Genomic DNA, 20,404 nt, shown 5'->3' on the forward strand with positions numbered 1-20,404 from the left:
CAAGAAGGGGGTATCTGGGCACTCCCTGTAACAGCACCAAGGGGGGTATCTGGGCCCTCCCTGTAACAGCACCAAGGGGGGTATCTGGGCACTCCCTGTAACAGCACCAAGGGGGGTATCTGGGCCCTCCCTGTAACAGCACCAAGGGGGGTATCTGGGCCCTCCCTCTAACAGCACCAAGGGGGTATCTGGGCCCTCCCTCTAACAGCACCAAGGGGGGTATCTGGGCCCTCCCACTAACAGCACCAAGGGGGGTATCTGGGCCCTCCCTGTAACAGCACCAAGGGGGGTATCTGGGCCCTCCCTGTAACAGCACCAAGGGGGGTATCTGGGCACTCCCTGTAACAGCACCAAGGGGGGTATCTGGGCACTCCCTGTAACAGCACCAAGGGGGGTATCTGGGCCCTCCCTGTAACAGCACCAAGGGGGGTATCTGGGCCCTCCCTCTAACAGCACCAAGGGGGTATCTGGGCCCTCCCTCTAACAGCACCAAGGGGGGTATCTGGGCCCTCCCACTAGCAGCACCAAGGGGGGTATCTGGGCCCTCCCTCTAACAGCACCAAGGGGGTATCTGGGCCCTCCCTCTAACAGCACCAAGGAGTATCTGGGCCCTCCCTCTAACAGCACCAAGGGGGTATCTGGGCCTTCCCTCTAACAGCACCAAGGGGGGTATCTGGGCCCTCCCACTAACAGCACCAAGGGGGGTATCTGGGCCCTCCCTCTAACAGCACCAAGGGGGTATCTGGGCCCTCCCTCTAACAGCACCAAGGAGTATCTGGGCCCTCCCTCTAACAGCACCAAGGGGGTATCTGGGCCTTCCCTCTAACAGCACCAAGGGGGTATCTGGGCCCTCCCTCCTGAACTGTGGACATACAGCATACAGACTGAAGTGATTAAAGGGGCAGCTCACCATTAGTTCTTTATGGGTGTGAGAATCCTCTGAATGAGCAAAAGTTACATCCAACAATACAACACTAAAGGACAGAAGTGCTTCCCACAGTATTTTAGAATAAACATGAATATTAGATCAAAGAATTCAAGCACCATTAACCAATGAGTCACTAATGGAGCCACAAAGTTATTTCTCACTAAAATCTAATCATCAGCGAGAAGTTCATTATAAAGATCACCAACCGCTTAATCACCCTTCACTAATAGAACAGTTACAAGTTGCTTCATTGAGCCGAGAGCAGAGCCGCGCTATGCATGCCTTTTCTAGGATGTGATTTAGTCAGCTTTGGTCCGAATGTAAAGTACAAAACAAGTCCAGTTCCATGGAGGGCATCAGGACTTTGGTCATCTTAAAATTCTCATTGTTGTGTTTGAATTCCCTCCCCGTCTCTGTAGCCCCACAACCTCCTGAAATCATGGTGTTGCTGCGATTCTGTCCTTCTGTGTATTCCCCCAGTGTCCGTTCGAGGCCTTGCCATTCAATTGTCCCAGGTCCTGGAATTCCCTCCCTAAAACCCAACTGCGTTTCTCTATCCTTCTTCAGTCACTCTGTAAAATCTATCTTTGTGATAAAGCTGTTAGCCACCAGTCATAAAATATCATTGTGTGTCTTGGGGTCAGTTTTGTTTGATAACACTCCCAGAAAACACTTCAGGATGTTAAAGGTGTCACATAAAAGCAGATTGTTGTTGGTGGAATCTTCCATGTGAACTAGAGTCTTCCTCCCTGGGTGTGCCTGGCCAGTAATCCTTTATATTATTGTTACCATAAAAAGAATCAGTGCCAATGTCAGAAGAAAAAAAAACTTTATTTTCAGCCCAACAACTGAGGCAAAAACATGTTTTCAAGTTCAAAGAGAAAGACTTACATTTATATGGCACCTTTCATGATCTGTGGACTTTGCAGGCAATGTTGTATTTCTTTGAAGTGCAGTCGCTGTTATAAGGTAAAAAGTGCAGCATAATTTGTACGCAGCAGGCTCCCACAAGGAGCAGTGTGATAGTAGCCAGATTATCTGTTCTTGTGATCTCATTGTGGGATGGATGAAATATTGGCCAGGATAGTGGAGAGAATTCCTCGGCTTGTCTTCAAACTAATGTCTTGGGATCTCTTATGTTCACCTGAAAAGGCAGACGAGGTTTTGGTTTAATGTCACATCTGAAAGACAACTCCTCTGGCAGTGTAGCACTCCCTCAGTACTCAAGACTCAGGAGTAAATTTTATTTGTCATTTCTACCATATACGACTGATCCAGTAAAGACATGAGACAGTGTTCCTCCAGGACCAAGGGTGCTACACAGACAGCACAAACTAAACACTCGTACACAGCATAAAATGCATAAGAAGTGCAAGACGGCATAGTAATTCCTGATACCTCAAAACAATAGGCACAGTGTTGTACAAATTACAGTGTAATAAAAGAATGATAATTCATAGAACATTGTTCTAGCAGCAATTCAAACTTGTGCGAAGATGGAATAGTGTCTGATCATACAATGTTAAGGAGTCTGATGGCCCAGGGGATGAAATTGTTGCACAGTCTGGTCATGAGAGACTGAAGCTAGATTCAAGCCTGGAGTCGGACTTGAACCCAGAAATTGAGGGATAAGAGTGCTACCAACTGGGCCACATTTTGGGTCTAACCCTTCTTCAGTCCTGTTGAAGAAAGGTTAGACCCGAAACATCGACTTCTCCACCTCCTGATGCTGCCTGGCTTGTTGTGTTCTTCCAGCCTCCTGCCTGTCTACCTTGGGTTCCAGCATCTGCGGTTTTTTTGGGCTACAGCTGACAACTTTGGAGGAGCCACTCAGCAGCAGAAAAGAGTGTGCAGCTGAAAGCTTTTTTGTGCTCAGAGATTTATTGTACACACCCTGCATCCTGTGACCATGAGTTATAACTTAATAACAGTCTTGACACGCTGCAAACCATCATATCAAACTCTCCCTTCACCGAGGTTAACCAGGTTAAACTGCAGTTTGGGGCCTCTTATTAAAATTAAAGTTAACGGTCAATCAAGTGCAACTTTAGTCTGACCATTCCCACTGCCTTGACAGCATGGCCCTGTCTGTTAAAAGGGATCAGTGTGTCTTCCTGAATTGATCTTGATTTTCAGGGTAGTTCAGGGTAATGATTACTGGCAGAACCTAAGATAGCGACACCTAACAGAATCAGTTGCCATACTATCAAATATCGGATGTCCTAACTTAGCCCCCTACAGATTTAGTACAAGAGTTGCAGTATCAACAGAATCACTTTGTCTCAAAATATAATTCTGCACCCATTTCTGATATGATTTCTGCGACTCACTGAAGATCAGAGGTGTGTTTTAAGATAGACCTCAGACCCAGAGGGATCCAGACAAGCTGTGTATGAGACCATGTTTCTCCTTGTAGAAGAATTGAGAGCTCAGGTTCACTGTTTAAGAATAAGGGATCATCTACCAAGGCAGATTTGAAGCTTTTTTTTCTCAAGGAGAACCATAATTCTTTAGAACTTTCTTTTTGCCTTTCTCTTGGTAGAGGAAGCAGAGTGCTTGAATATTGCTAAGGCAAAGTTGGATAGATACTTCGGAAGTAAGGGGGTGAGAGGTTATTTTGGGCAAGCTGGAAAGTAGAGTAGAGTTTACAATCGGGTCTTATTGAATGGCAGAACAGCCTGGCGGGGCCTATATGGTGTCCTCCAGCTCTATGTGGTGTTCACCTGTTCTTTGTTCATGTGTTTGGAAAATAAAGTCAGAGAGATGTACAGCACAGAAACAACCCTTCAGTCCAACTAGTCCATGCTGACCAGATATCCCAACCCAATCTAGTCCCATTTTCCAGCACCCGGCCCATATCCCTCCAAACCCTTCCTATTCATATACCCATCCAGATGCCTTTTAAATGTTGCAATTGAACCAGCCTCCACCACTTCCTCTGGCAGCTCATTCCACACACGCACCACCCTTTGCGTGGAAAAGTTGCCCCTTAAGTCCCTTTTAAATTTTTCCCCTCTCACCCTAAACCTGTGCCCTCTAGTTCTGGACTCCCCCATCCAGTGAAAATTCCTTGTCTATTTACCCTACACATGCCCCTCATGATTTTATAAATCTCTATAAGGTCACCCCTCAGCATCCAACTCTCCAGGGAAACAACAAATTTCAGTAAATTAAAGAAGAATTAATTGAATGCCAATCTCAACCAAGTTAAAAATTACACAACACCAGGTTTCAGTCCAACAAGTTTATTTTAAGTTCTGGGATTTACATATTAATGAACTGAAACCTGCAACCCATTCTAAAAGATGAAAGACTTAATAGCAATCTAGCTTGTTCAATATATCATTTCAGTTGCATGACACTGTAATATTTTGCTATAAATTCTGTGTCTTATGGTCCTGCTCCACAGCTACCTGATGAAGGAGCAGCGCTCCAAAAGTTAGTGCTTCCAAATAAACCTGTTGGACTATAACCTGGTGTTGTATGATTTTTAACTTTGTCCACCCCAGTCCAACACCGGCACCTCCTTAGTAAAGCAGGGTTTTTTCCCAAAAATATTGCTTTTTTAAAAGAATTGTTTAGCAATAACTTGGCGATATGAGCTTCAGGCTTACAGACACGATAAAGTTCATTCTTTAAAAGAAGTTAGATAATCAGGACTATTGTGTCTTCAGAAACAAGTGACCAGCTTCCATTGGTTATGTGACCTCGGCATTTAATCAGAATCAAAATGATTCATAACCGGTCCTGAAAACTGGCAAAATAAAAACTGCGGATGCTGTCAATCTGCGGAAGGGTCACCGGACCCAGAATGTTAACTTTGATTTCTCTTCACTGGTGCTGTCAGACCTGCTGAGCTTTTCCAGCAACTTCTGTTTTTGGTTCTGAAAACTGGCAATTGGTCAAAGGTAGCAGTTTAGAGGTGTACAGCACAGCACCTTTGATGTATTTGTACAAATTCATTAATGTCCAGAGGGAGTACAAAGATAATAACTTGATCAAGAGTTACCAACATTGACATGAATAGAGAGGGCATTTTAAGCTGTACTTCTGGGCATCAGCCTTAAGTAACTGATGAACTGATTCCCTAACTAAGATGGCCTTTAATTCTTTATATTTTGTGGCAACCTGTTCAGAATCCTGAGATATGTGTTTTGATTTCAGTATTGAATTCTGAAATGAGTAAGACTGGATATATTGAGGCAATTAGATTACTATATTAGATTACTTACAGTGTGGAAACAGGCCCTTCGGCCCAACTAGTCCACACTGACCCACCGAAGCACAACCCACCCAGAACCATTCCCCTACATTCGCCCCTTCACCTAACACTACAGGCAATTTAGTATGGCCAATTCACCTAACCTGCACATTTTTGGATTGTGGGAGGAAACCGGAGCACCCGGAGGAAACCCACACAGACACTGGGAGAATGTGCAAACTCCACCTGGGTCTCTGGCGCTGTGAGGCAGCAGTGCTAACCACTGTGCCACGGTGCTGCCCACATTGATGCTGATGACTGCCAGTTAAGCCCAAATATCTGACTTCAGTCTTCATCTGCACAAAGCAAAATTGATTGAAGCCATATTGCACGGTTTCATTTTATTCCACATATCCAACAGCGATGTTTCCAATAATCCCATGTTAGTAACACCACAAAGGAGCAGGCAGATGCACCCTTCATTAGGGATATTGTTAGACAGAGGTTAGAACCTTGGGAATGCTCTGAAAAAGGCACAAGGAAAGACTTGCATACTCACAAAAGTGATTTTGGTTTTTTGGGAAAATGTTCCATTTGAGCCCTTCCATTCAGCCTCCTTTCACATCCTGCATTAGTCACATACATCCTCAGCTCTCCATCTAACCAGCTGGATCTGGATATAGATTGTTTGATGTTGTTAGGTTGTTGGATAGCTATTATTATACCCAGTTTTGCTGAGATTATCCTTCTCGTCAATCCACTTTATTTTCCAAACTACCTTCTAACCTCGGTGTAAAGTCAAATGACATGATTCCATTTTTCAAAAGTCCAAACTTTTTGGCAGGCAAAAGAGTTGCTTGAAACAAAGTGTTGCCACGTTTGAAGTAATTATTTTGATTTTGTGTACGTTTTTACTTGCACTCTCCGAACAGCCTGATCTATCAGTGCAAGGTGCCACATCTGGAGGTTGTTAACATGGTGCAGTTCCGTCTCCTGGCCTTATAATGAGTCTTGTGGCAACCCCTGTTCAGCATGAAAGGAAATCAAATGGAAATTGGTTCCTGCTGACTTTACATTGCAACTACCTGCTGGGACAATAGCAACAATATTCTCAACAAGTAGGGAATTGCGACTGGGTTCGCCGTTTGACACCAGAGCAGGAACCCAGAGAGCGCCACATGTGTACACTGGAAACAGATACACAAGGCACTGCCTGCTGCATTTGCTGTGCTTTCCTCTGCACTAATTAATGAATGTTTCACTGGATATTCATCCATTTTCAATTAGTAAAGAGCCTTGGTAAGATAAGGGTCAACTGTGGTTCATCCGAGTCAGAAGAGCTGCGTTCAAAGGTAACTGCCGCAGCTTGAGGGCATTATCCAGGCAAACACACCCCTGAAGGAGTGCTGTCTGTTAAAGCTGCTGTTTTCCAGATGAGAAACATTCCTGCCCTAATACGGAAACTAAGTCAGAATGTGGTGGACAAACGTGACAGGTCTGTCAGCAACAGAGACCGAGAGAACCAGAAAACCATTAGACATAGGAGAAGAAATAGACCATTTAGCCCATCGAGTCTCCTCTGCCATTCAGTGAGATCATGGTTGATCAGAAAACCTTCGACTCTACCTCCCTGCCTTTTCCCCCATTATCCTTGATTCCCTGTTTGATCAAAAACCTGTCCATCTCAGCCTTGAACGTAATGAAACAGCCTCAACAGCTTCATATGGTAAAGAATTAATACTTTCCAATCCAAGATCTCTCATATTCAGAGCTGTTTTCTTTCTGTCCTGTTACATTGATGTTGACTTGATTGAATAGATGTGTGGTCTAGATTAGATGGATGCCCAACAACGTGGGGTCGAGCCCTGGTTCTGGTTCGGGCAGACCTGGGACTTGCCCCCTATAAATGGTGCTGAGTCAGACACACCTTTGAGCAGAGAGTGGAAAAAGATTTTCCTCAACCTTATTCGTCCCTTGGTTGCTTCCCCTCTTATTTCTTGCTCATAATCCTATCTTCTGTAAAAGCCTCCAGTGAGGATTTCATTCGCACCCTGAACTGAAATCAAATCACCAAACGTGTTTTCCTTGACATTGCTATACCTGTCACTCACACTATCCATCCCTCTTTCAGTGTCCAGCGCAATGGTCCTGTCCTCAGCTGATCCCACAGAACTTTACCAGCAATGCCTTCCATTCCCTCCCCACACTGCTCTTCTCTCTGTCTCACCCTTAACATGGGCAGCTGTGTCCTCAGCTGCTGCCTCCTCTGAGATCCTTTGCCTTACCTCCATCCCCTCGCCTCCACACTGCGTTAGTGAATGTGTGTGTGTCTATGTGTATGTATGTGTGTGCATATGTTTGTGTCTGTGTGAGTGTATGTGTGTGTGTCTTAATATGAGAGTTTGTGTGTGTGTGTGTGTGTCTTAATATGAGAGTTTGTGTGTGTGTGTGTATGAGTATGAGTATGTTTGTGTGGATGAAAGTGTCAGTGTGTGTGTATGTGAATGCATTGTGTATACATAAAAGTGCATGTGACAGTATGCTTCTGTATGAGTGTGTATGTGTAGATGAGAGTGTGAGTGTGTTGTATGAGTGTCTATGTGTATGAAAGTGTGATTGTGTGTTGCATAAGTGTGTCTCTGTGTATGAGAGCGTGAGTGAGTGTGTGTTGTATGAATGTGCCGAAGTGAATGATCATATCTATGTGCGTGTGAGTGTGTGTGTGTATGAGAGTGTGACTGGGTGTGTTGTGTAAGTGTGTCTCTGTGTGTATGAGAGTGTGTGTGTGTTGTATGAATGTGTCTGTGTGTGTGAGTATTAGTGCATGAGTGTGTGTGAGTGTGAGTATTAGTGGGTGTGTGAGTATTTGTGCATGAGTGTGAGTGTATTTGTGCGTGAGTGTGTGTATTAGTGCACGAGTGTGAGTATTTGTGTGAATGTGTGTGTTGTATGAATGTGTCTGTGTGTGTGAGTGTGTATTGTATGAATATGTCTGTGTGTGCATGAGTATTTGTGTGTGAAAGTGTGTGTGAGTGGGTAGATTAGATTACTTAGTGTGGAAATAGGCCCTTCGGCCCAACAAGTCCACACCGACCCTCCGAAGAGCAACCCACCCAGACCCTACATTTACCCCTTCACCTAATGGGGAATTTAGCATGGCCAATTCACCTAACCTGCATGTTTTTGGACTATGTGAGGAAACTAGAGCACCCAGAGGAAACCCACGCACTGACAGGGAGAATGTGCAAACTCCACACAGACAATTGCTTGAAGTGGGAATTGAACCCGGGTCTCTGGCGGTGTGAGGAAACAGAACTAACTATTGTGCTGCCTGTGTGTGTGTGTGTGTGTGTGTGTGTGTGTGTGTGTGTGTGTGTGTGTGTGTATTAGTGTGTGAGTGTATGTAGTTAACTCATCCCAGGCACAAGCCACAATCCAACAAAACCTAGACCCAGCCAAGGGGAATGAACATGAAAACGCAGCAACAGGACAGTGAGGAAATTCAGAGGTCGCACCTTGCTGGATGTTTTAGAAAGAAGAACGTGGTCCCATTCTGTTCTGCCCTGAAACCTCCACATACCAGGGGCAGAGCACAGTGCGATGTTCTTCAGAGGAATCTGCCCAGGTAGCAAAGCAGGAGGCAAGAAGAGAGAAGCAAGAGTTAGCTCTGGGGACTGACAAAGGCTCTTACTAGACTCGAAATGCTGATGCAGTTTCTCTCTCCTCAGATGTTAATGTTGAGCTTCTCTGACATTCTCTGGATTTGTTTCAGATTTCCAGCATCTGCAGTATTCTGCTTTGAATCGAAGAGCCAAAAAGCTTTCACATGTTGGAGAAACTCAGGAAATCCAGCAGCATCTGTCCTGGGCAAGGCTCTCTGGATGCGACGGATTAACTCAGTTTCTCCCTCTGCAGATGCTGCTCAATTTCTCCATCGCTCTCTGTTTTTGATCTGGTCTCCTCCTGCTCCCACTCCCTCAGTGTTGGATTCCCATTCTCATCCCGAACTGCTGTATGGAACGTTCATTTCAGTTGTTCACTACGTCAAAGAGAAGGGTCTGAATAACAAAGAGAGGTACCTGGTGCCATCTCAATTCGGTGAAGTAACATTTTCCTGTGTGTTGCGCTTCTAAACTCATGATAGGACTGACTGCAAAATGGCTTAATGATGTTGTGTTGCCCACGAGCTTACTTGGTGCTAATTGTTTAATCTCCTTTATTTCAGTATCAATTCTCAAACACGGAGCTCACGCACCAGATCAGGAGAAACCAGATTGCTCAGACATGTCAAGCAAACAGCGCCAGAAGTCGGAAACGGCGAGTGTTGACCTCTGATGACCTGAAACACTTGGTCGTAGATGAGGACCATGAGATGATCTACTGCTACGTGCCTAAGGTGGCCTGTACAAACTGGAAGAGGGTCATGATGGTGCTCACGGGAAGGGGCAAATACACTGACCCCATGGAAATCCCTGCCAACGAAGCCCACGTCTCGTCTAACCTGAAGACGCTCAACCAGTACAGCATCCCAGAGATTAACCACCGCTTGAAAAACTACCTGAAGTTCATGTTTGTCCGCGAGCCCTTCGAGCGCCTGGTGTCAGCGTACAGGAACAAGTTCACCAGAAGGTACAACACCTCCTTCCACAAACGGTACGGAACCAAAATCGTCCGGAGGCAGAGGAAGAACGCAACCCAGGAGGCCCTGCTCAAGGGCGACGACGTGAAGTTCGAGGAGTTTGTGGCCTATCTTGTTGACCCGTACACGCAGAGAGAGGAGCCCTTCAATGAGCACTGGGAGACTGTCTCCTCACTGTGCCATCCTTGCCACATCCACTACAACCTTATCGGGAAATACGAAACTCTGCAGGAGGATGCAAGCTATATCCTGCACCTGGCCGGGGTGGGAGACTATATCAAATTCCCCACCTATGCCAAATCCACCAGAACTACAGACGAAATGACAGCTCAGTTTTTCCAAAACATCAGCGCTGCCTTCCAGACTAAACTGTTCAATCTCTACAAATTAGATTTTGTAATGTTTAACTATTCCATGCCAAGCTACCTGAAGTTGGCATGAGAATGCCTGTTGATTTATTTAAGTCCTTATTGGTTGTAATTGCATTTTTTTTTGTTTTATTTTGTAATTTTAGTGAAGATGTTCACCATTGCTGCGAGCAGCAAGAATTGGAATTTATTTAAGTAACTTTGTAAGAAAGGACGGCTCTCTTGGCCGGGAAATGGAACCATGGCTGGTTTAAAGATTCCCTTCCTGAGACACTGAATAGGTGTGTAAATCATATGTGTCAGAGGCTTCGCCATCTCCTATCAGGATGTGGTTTGTAACCTGGAAACTCCTAACTGTCCAGGATTCAGTCTGGGAACCCGTAATATCTCACTCTCAAAAACACAAGCACCCTCTGATGTGACTGAGTTGTTAATGAGTTGAATGTGAATCAGAAATGGGTAGTTACCATCACTGTCTGACCAATGTTTTCAAACTTGCTGCAGGGACTTCAGCGATTTAAACTGCTATTGTAGCTTAGTTTTCTTTTAAGAAAGCTTACACCAGGTTTCTGATGCCAAGCCCCGGGGCTGATCTCGCTACAGTCATTGGGTCACTTCTGTGTTACCCCTTTCCACAAGAATATCTCCACCAGTTGCCCAGGGCCAATAGTTGCTTCCAGTTTGAGAGTTAAACAGAGGGCAAGGTGATTTATCACTATGGCCATGGGCAGCCAAACCTCCCCTTCCACCAGCCAACACTCCTCAGTCCCCTCCCGTGGTGACACTGGGGGAGGGGTGGAGGGGGCGGTGCAAGAGGGCATTGTGGGAAAACAAAAGGAGTCAAGCATCACGTTGTGCTGTTGTCAACGCCGGTGCTCAAGTGGGTGTGTTATGTTGTTACATTCGAATGCTAGTTGAGGATCCGTGAGTGTTAAAATTTAAACAATCTTTCCTTCAAACTGTGAAGCATGATTTACAAACGTACGGAAGAATCCTGGGGAAGAAGCGCGAAAGATTCAGATGAGTTGTTGCCTTTTATTCACAAACTGTCTCCATCGTCCCACAACTCAGCACTGCTACCCCAGTGAACTGTCAAAATGGTGTCCCATTAAGGGTTCTGCCATCGATTAAAACTCTCTCAGCCACTGGATCTATTTAAAGAAACCAAACATACAGGTGTTAAGGATGGTACTAATGTGTCTTTTAATTTGGGGGATGTGGGCGAGGCCTGTCTTTGTTGACCGTTTCGATCTGACTTGGCAGCGGACAGTGCTGCTGAGCCATTGCAGTCCATGTGGGGTATGGTGCTCCCTCAGAGCAGCTTTCCCAAACTTTGACCCCATGCCAATGGAGGAATGGCAGTTATGTATCCAATGAGGATGGTTTCTAACTTGGAGGTGCTGGTGTTTCCGTGAACTTGGTGTGCACTCTCCTTCAATGGTGGAGGTCGCAACATCGGGAAGTTGTCCCAGTTCTCAAACTGCAGACTGCACAGAGAAACAGAGCTCAAAATTCAAGTTCCAGGGTTTCTGTGAAAATCTCCCTTTGTTCTGCCAACAGAGAAAATCGGTTGCACCTCACCATTCCATCCATCTCCTACTGAAGGGAGAATAACTCACTTAGTAATTGCAAACGCCGATTTATACGTTGCGCCTTAATGCAGCTTTTCTAAGTTTTCTTCCTCTTTCACATGATGAGGGCATTGCTGGCTAGGCCAGCATTCATTGCCCATTCAATAAATTATCGGAACTTCCAAACTCCCACTGTGATTTCATCTTTGCAGTAAGACATCTCTAAACTGCTCTTCTGGAGATCTGCCAATCTTCTTAACTGAAGCTATCACTGGAAATAGGGAGAAAAGCCCCAAAGAGTTACATTTGCACATTTGTGGCCCTCACCACCTCCCCCTGCCCCTTTTAACTATATTAAATTTAGACCAATAGGGTTATACAACGTACTAGCAGTAGCAGAGTTGCAATGAAAGTGATGTGAACTTATTTTATTTTCTTCTCCGTCTGTAGTTCTGTCGTTCCAAACTGTACAGTTCAGTATGAGTATGTTGAGTAGTTTTTCATTAACGTCAACATTTTTAGGTGCTCTAAGTTAAGAATGGCACTAATAACTGGTTGGTTATTTATGTTAGGAAAAGATTTTGTGGTGTGTCTATTTCAATGAGAATGTTGAGTGATGATGGGCTTTGGGCTCCAGTCACTGGTTCATACAGGAGCCTATTTTGTTGCAGGTGATTTTCTGGCTGGTCTTATTTGCACTCTTTCTCTCCACTTCCTTTCATTTCTCTTCACTCTTTTTCGTTTCTTCAATCTTGTCTTCCTGGTTGCCAAGTGTTGGATACTCCTACATGTGCCGTAATGTATTTATACACTGAGACTTTTATTGGATTTATGCAGACATAATAAGTAAGGAACTTCAGTGGGATCTAGAACAGTCATTGGATATTCCTGCTTAACAAAGAGAGTCTTCAGTGCTTTTAGGTAACTTAAAGAGTATTTGTGATATTACTCTTATAATAGAGTGCTATTTTCTTACCTGCATGCACAAAACATTATGCGGACAAGTAACTTGACATCATTCTTTCGCATTTCAGTGCTTTTATGCTTTGGACATAGTAGAAGGCTTGACTAAAATTTGCTCATTCTATCTAATCTAATCTATCTATCCATCTAATCTATCTATCTGTCTGTCTGTCTGTCTATCTATCTATCTATCTATCTATCTATCTATCTATCTATCTATCTATCTATCTATCTATCTATCTATCTATCTATCTATCTATCTATCTATCTATCTATCTATCTATCCATCTATCCATCTAACTAATCCATGTATCTCTTTCTCTCTCTGTTAGTCCATTTATGTCTGTCTCTTTATCTGCTTGTCTATCTAATTTTCTACCTATCTCTCTACCATTTTATGTATATTTATCTTTCTATCTGGCCAGTCTGCCTATCCATCTTTCTGTTTATATGTCTATCTCTCCCTGCCTATTTTGTCTGGATTTTGTTTACTGGGTTCCAACAGTGTGTTATTAACTGTTGTGCCATATTGGTTTAGTCACTCATGAAAGTTCCATCAAGACTGATTAATTATTTTTTCTAAATAACTTTCATTAAAATGTGGGATGAAAATAATTGCTTTGCGTGTTTATTCTGAAGATTAACCTGCTCAAAGAAATTTGGGGGGGGGGGGGAGTCAATCATGGCTCAGTGGTAATCCTCTCAACTGCATCGTAGAAGCTTGTGGATTCAAGACCCTCTCCCAAGACCCAAACAGATAATTCCAGCTGGTGTGGTCCTATGGACACCCTAACGTAAGACTCAGAGAGTGCTATGTGGTCAGAGATTTTAAACCAAGAGAATCTCAGATGGATGTAAAAGTTTCCACAGCACTATTTAAAAGAAGATCAGGGAATTTCTCACTGATATCCTGGTCAATATTTATCTCTCAATTAACAACACATAAAAACTATTATCTGATTATTACTTCACTGTGGTTTGAAGGAGTTTGCTGTGTACAAATTGGCTACCGCATTTCCTAGTAAGGCAACACCTCAGTCACTACCTTTGAGATGTCCTGAACTGCTGAAAGGTGCTGTACAAATGTAAGCTCTTTTCTTTCTTAGAAACAGTTTCATTGAAGTTCGGTCTGAGAGATTATAACATGCTAAGATTACAGTGTGTTACTGCACAGGCAGTGAAAAGGTCAAAAACATAAACGTTTAAACAAATGCTCATAAATACCAAATCAAATACAGAAAATGCTGGAAATATTCAGCAGGTTAGTCGGCTCCAGTGGAGAGAAGAATCAAGGTAAAGCTTTGACTGGAGATACACAGTTATTGTGGAACCAAACAAACACAGAATAGTTAAGTAACATATTCATGACTGTAGGGGCTATGTTAATCTTTGATTGATGAGGATTCAGTACAACAATATGGTTTTATTCTGGAAATAAAGTTCAGGCCAAGTCTTGATTCAGAGGCTGGATAGAGCTAATTAATTCTGGATTAGTGGTGCTGGAAGAGCACAGCAGTTCAGGCAGCATCCAAGTAGCTTTGAAATCGACGTTTCGGGCAAAAGCCCTTCAAGGGCTTTTGCCCGAAACGTCGATTTCGAAGCTACTTGGATGCTGCCTGAACTGCTGTGCTCTTCCAGCACCACTAATCCAGAATCTGATTTCCAGCATCTGCAGTCATTGTTTTTACCTTAGAGCTAATTAATTGTTATCCTAACTGTGTCTCTTTAAATCTTTCACAGTATTAGAGTCAGTATTTCTTGCCCATCACTAGTTGCCCTGGAGAAGGTAGTGGTGAACTGCCTTCATGAACTGCAGCAGTCCATGGGGAGAAAGGTACACTCACAATGTTGTTAGGGAGGGAATTCTAGGATTTTGACCAAGTGACAGTGAAGGAATGGTGATATAAGTCCGAGTCAGGATGGTGTGTATCCTGGAGGATAAATGGCAGGTGGTGGTTGTTGTATAAGGTAATGGTTCTGAAGGAGTTAATGTCAATGTTGCATTGGCTCCACCCATTCTGCTGATGTCTGACACTGCCTGTGGGAGGTGATGAGGAATTTTATTCTAGCTTTGAGTGAGAGCTGCTTTTTCTGTACCAGATCCGAAGATTCTAGCAATTATGCCTGACTAATATTTATCAATATCATGCAATAACTTTTCATGTTAGTTAATATGCCTGTTTTGTACATTTTCTAAAGTGTGTTAACTGCTACCACTAGTCCCTAGGAAACAACCCCCAGCCATTACTCTAAACTTTACTCACTGCTCAGACCCTCCAGCCCAGGCAACATGCCGATAAATCTCTTTTGCACCCTCTCCAGTGCAGTCACATGCCTCCTGTAATGTGGCGACCAGAACCACACACAGTACTCTAGTTGTGACCTTGACCAGCATTTTGTAAAGTTTCAGCATAACTTCTTTGCACTTGAATTCTATTGTCAAAAAGTTTGGCTCTTAATGTTCCTGATTAAGAGCTTATGCCCGAAACGTCGATGTTCTTGTTTCTCGGATGCTGCCTGACCTGCTGAGCTTTTCCAGCACCACACCCTTTGACTCTGATCTCCAGCATCTGCAGTCCTCACTTTCTCCCACTAGATTGTATCCCTCAGTGCACAAAGACAAGTGCCCAGTTGGTTGCTCATCTACCTGCCCTGCTACTTCCTATCTTCTCTATCTGTGGATATGTTCATGAGTGTCCCTGTGGTCTTCAGTACTTTCCAGGTCCTAACATTCATTGTGTAATCCTTTGCCTCATTAATCCTCACCAAGTGTGTCACCTCACACTTTTCTGAGTTAAATTCCATTTGCCATTGCAGGAAGCTATCTGCCTCCTGCAGTCTATTATTACCCTTCTCATCCCTTTTTCATACCAGCTGCAAAGTTCATGATCATACCCTCTACGTTTAAGTGAAAATCATTAATGTACAACACAGATTGCAAGGGCCAATTCATTGAGCATTGGAAACAGACTTCCGGTCACAGAGACAAGCTCCTCCCATTCCTCTCTGCTTCCCGCCTCTCAGCCAATGTGGGATACACTATGCCACCTTACTTTGGATTCCATGATTCTAATAAATGGACGATTGTGGCAAACTACCTCGAACAACTCTCAACCATCAGCTGGCAGAGGTGGACAAACACCACGAGATGCTAGTAGTGGTCACCCGTGAAAATGCCACCCTGCAATCTCCATCCATTTGCTGCCCTCGTCCTTTGAGAAGGGCGGGTCTCAATTTTGGAAGATGCTATTGCACGATCTGTGTCAGGAAAACCCAAAACCACACGCACTCTTGGATTAAAAATACCATTTCAGGGTTGTGCCAAAAGAGTAGGTCAATGGGGAGAAGTGGATAACTCCTTTAAAGAACAGCAGAAACCCAATGGAACAAATGGCCTCTTCCTGTGTTGAGTAATTCCATGATTTACACAGTTCTCTTCACATCTGTGGGATTTTCTGATGTGCTTCACCATCAAATATTTTGTTGAGAAGTGTGGTTACTGTTCTGTTCTAGAGATATGCAGCAGCCGGTGTGTGCACAGCAAGACTCCAACAAAATGGGTAGAATGAATGATCTGCCCTTGGTTGAAAAATAAGTGTTGACCAGAGCTCAATGTGGAGCTTGTTTGAGCACTGTTTGGAATCATTAACATCCACCAGAATAAATAGGTGTAGCTGCGACTAAATATTTAGTACGATTGACCACAGTTGGATTTTCATTGGCTCCTGCTGAGGTGGCTTCTGAGATGTGATGAGGGATCGTTCCGGAGTTAGGAACACAGAGGAGGATTCCTTGACCTACGGGTAGCTGGGTAGACTAATTAGAAAAAGGCTGGGGCCTCCCAGCAACAGGCTGAAGCAGCCATTCCATTGGAGGACAGGATATGACAGCCGCAGCCATCATAGCATGGGGTTCCCCCTCCACAGAGTGGCCTGGGAACCTGGGCCACAAGTGTTTTTCTTTGTTTTTTTTTCCTAAATGAAACAGAGGAAGACTCCATTATGAAGTGCCCTTCTGGTCACCTTGTTGCTTTGGCAGTGTCCAACTGTCCCATTGCATGCCATCCTCTTGGGTCTCCTACTTCACTGATACACCTCGCCCCCACCCCACACCTCCACCCCAAAACCTCCACCGCATTCTTAACTGAACGGGGCGCCCAGAAGCAACTTCTTAATTGGCCAATTCTGGGAAGATCACAACTGACACTTCACCATGGCCACTTCCGGGGTTCCTGAGCTTGAATTAAGGTCTGTGTTGGGATCCAACGCAGCCCACAGAATTCAACCTAACATCCGCAATACTCTGTCTGTGACACTGAGGTTTCATTTCGGATAACTACTCGATCTTGCAAATGGCCCACCCTACTTTTCCACTTCAGCTTCAGTCAACAGGAGTCAACAGAGCCTGGCATCCACTATTCACTTCTGAGCCTGCAGAGTTGGTGTCAAAAGGCTGTTCACTGTGAAAGTATCACCGTTGAACATGATCCTGTCCTAATGGAGCTTCACTGCTTCAATTTGCAACACGGACTACTGGCAAAGGAATCACTTCTGGCAGATCCACACTCTGAGTCAGAGGATTGTGAGTTCAAGTCCCATTTCAAAAACATTTGGAAAATGTTATTACATCAGTGACTACACTTCAAAAGCACTTTGTTGGCTTTGTGTCCGTTGGAATGTGTTGAGGGTATGAAAGATAATCGTAGAAAACACGATCGCAGAGGTGGGAATCTGTTACTCACTGCCTGTAGGAGTGGGCTAGACAGAAACCCTCATAAAGGTTAAGAAGTATTTAGATGTGCACTTGCAATGCCAAAGCACACAGGGCTACGGGCCAAGAGTTGGAAGATGGAACAAGAATAGTCTGGTGGTGGTTTTGACTGGCACAAATGCGATGGTCCGAAGAGCCTTTTTCTGTCTTCTCGATCTCTAAGTCTCTAATATTGTTCTACCTTATAAAGAATGAGTATTGACATCAATCACCCAGTCTCGAATTAAACTGGGTGGCACGGTGGCTCAGTGGTTAGCACTGCTGCCTCACAGCACCAGGTTAGGTGAATTGGTCATACTAAATTGTCCATTGTGTTCAGGGATATGTAGGTTAGGTGCATTAGTCAAGAGGAAATGTAGAGTATTAGGGTAGGGGAATGGGTCTGGGTGGGTTACTCTTCAGAGGGTTGGTGTGGTGTTGTTGGGCCAAATGGCCTGTTTCCACACTGTAGGGATTCTAAAAGAATTTATTTAAACACTGTTTGCAAGTGACAATTATCCAATTGTTTTCCCTTGAATTTGTTTGATTGGTATTAAAGAGAAGTGTTACTAATGTGAAACAGTGCAGCTTTTATTGTACTTACTACAAATTCATCTTGGAAATATCAATCACTGAAGATTGAGAATGGGTACAAAATAATTACAGAGCAGAAAGAAAGATGAATTTGTATTGTTTTGGAGCTTTCATAAACTCATGAGCTTCCAAAATGCTTCATGGTTATTGATTGGTCATTGTTATAGTGTTAGAAACATGACACATAGTTAACAAACAGCAAGAACCCTCAAACATAACTAGACCAGCTGTTTTTGTGATACCTATTGAGAGAAATTATATCATTTATAAATAAACAGAGATATCATTGCATTGAAAACTGAGAATTCAACAGGTATCAGGACAAAGTCCATTTAGTTCGAGTTGAGAAACAAGAGGAGTCATTACTGTGGTGATTTAAAGTGCTTCTAAATCATGAATGAGAGAGGGGTGTGAGGGATGTGTAAGATATGTGTAAGTTTGGTGATAGCGAGGGTCTTTAATTGCCCAAATATCAATTGGAATATTGTTAAGATTTTTTTTCCAGATGGAGGACTTGCTGGTAAGACTAACATTTGCTGCCTATCCCTCCCTAATTGCCCTTGAATTGAGTAGCTTACTAAACCATCTCAGAGGGCAGTTGGAAGTCAGTCACATTGCTGTGGATCTGAGGTTACATGTACGTCAGACCAGGTAAAGGCAGCAGATTTCCTTCCCTTAATGGACATTGATGAACTAGTTGGATATTTTTATGACAATCAGTGAAAGTTACATGGTCACCTTTAATTATTAATTAAGTTTTAGCTGCTGTGATAGGATTTCAACCCATGATCCCATGACCATTAGCCTGGGTGTCTGAATTACTAACCTAGTGACATAACCACTACATCATCATTGCCCACAAATGATGGAACTTTTGAAATGTGCACAGAAGAATTTCCTTAATCAATATGTTGTCTTATAATGGAGAAGAGCAAGGAAGAATCTAAAACCGAACGTCTAGATTGGAGGAAAGCTAACTTCAGTCAGATGACGTGGAGATGCCGGTATTAGACTGGGGTGGACAAAGTTAAAAATCACCCAACACCTGATGAAGGAGCAGCGCTCCGAAAGCTAGTGCTTCCAAATAAACCTGTTGGACTCTAGCCTGGTGTTGGGTGATTTTTAACTCCAGTAGGATGAGAGGACATCTGGCCAGGATAAGTTAAAGCAAAGACTGACAGGAAAATCTGTAATGGAACAATTTTTAATGAGAGATTTGAGGCCCAGGCTGGATACATTCTAATAAAAGTGGAGGGTCAACAAACCAAAGTCAAGAATCCTTGGATGATGAGGGAGATGGAGAATATTGTGGAAATTTGTCTTTTGTAATACATTAGCTGTTTGAGGAGATTTAAAAGTTTTAAATGGGTCCTCTGGGATTTGTCATTTGCTGCATTAAGTTGTTAAAAGTTATTTTTAAAACTCCAAATGGCAATTAAGGTCCACTCATGGCATGGACTGGGTAAATGGTATTTTAGATTAGACTAGATTATTTACAGTGTGGAAACAGGCTCTTCGGCCCAACAAGTCCACACCAACCTGCCAAAGTGCAACCCACCCAGATCCATTCCCCTACATTTACCCTTTCACCTAACACTACAGGCAATTTACCATGGCCAATTCACCTAACCTGCACGTTTTTGGACTGTGGGAAGAAACCGGAGCACACCCACGCAGACAATGTACAAACACCACACAGACAGTCGGCTGAGGCAGGAATTGAACCTGGGTCCCTGGCACTGTGAGGTAGCAGTGCTAACCACTGTGCCACCGTGCCAGTACAGAGGTATATTTGAATCTGTGAGGTGCCATGCAGGATGGTGGGAAACATGATTTGGCATTGAGTTGGCATTGAGGGAATAAGGATCCCTGGCAATGATTGGGTGACATGGAGGGTATGTGGGGCCACGGAGATGTGGGTGAGAGGTTATGAGTGTCTGAGCTACCTTAGAACAATTTCCAAAACAACTGAGACAAATACCTAGCGAACTTAGGCAAGCCTTTGAACTAGAGCCTACTCCCTGCTTCTGGGGCTGGCAGGGCTGACTCTAATTGAAATAATCTTTACTGAGGCACGTCTGGTGCCTGGGGAAATTTCTCAACCCACGCTACCTGCCTGAGTTGTCAAACTCCAGCCCTATGATTCTATACGTGCCACAACTAAACAGCGTTCCATCAAATTCCGAAATGCAACATAGCCTTGCTAATAATGCAAATGTTTTAAAGCTTAAGTTTCAGACAATGGAACAAAATCACCGCTAGAGGAATATTTCACAATCCCAGCGTGCCCCCAAGTGCTTTGCTGCTCATGGGCTACTTTTTTAAGTGAAGTCATTTTGACATGTCGGTAGTCAATTCACAGTTGTGTGATTTTTAACTTTGTACACCCCA

At 43.8% G+C, this 20,404-nt stretch overlaps 1 protein-coding gene and 1 long non-coding RNA gene across 6 annotated transcripts in view; one reads left to right on the forward strand and one right to left on the reverse strand.

Annotated features, from left to right (window-relative positions):
* Window positions 1-14,158, forward strand: part of chst11 (carbohydrate (chondroitin 4) sulfotransferase 11) — a 200,572-nt gene extending 186,414 nt beyond the window's left edge. For 3 of the 5 annotated variants that reach the window (XM_072551880.1, XM_072551879.1, XM_072551883.1), the window contains one exon: window positions 9,355-14,158. In XM_072551880.1, the coding sequence (XP_072407981.1) occupies window positions 9,355-10,209 (855 nt within the window). In that variant the 3' untranslated portion in view covers window positions 10,210-14,158. The remainder of the gene's footprint in view (window positions 1-9,354) is intronic. The other 2 variants (XM_072551882.1, XM_072551881.1) reach the window with 1 other exon arrangement.
* LOC140458313 (uncharacterized) lies at window positions 1,741-6,124 on the reverse strand. Its single transcript, XR_011953472.1, has 2 exons — window positions 5,689-6,124; window positions 1,741-2,072 (listed from the first exon to the last, which is right to left on the reverse strand). It is a non-coding gene; the product is annotated as an uncharacterized lncRNA (long non-coding RNA).
* Window positions 14,159-20,404: the final 6,246 nt, after the last annotated feature.

This window comes from Chiloscyllium punctatum, chromosome 32 (genome assembly GCF_047496795.1).
Source record: "Chiloscyllium punctatum isolate Juve2018m chromosome 32, sChiPun1.3, whole genome shotgun sequence".
Classification (NCBI taxonomy): Eukaryota; Metazoa; Chordata; class Chondrichthyes; order Orectolobiformes; family Hemiscylliidae; genus Chiloscyllium; species Chiloscyllium punctatum.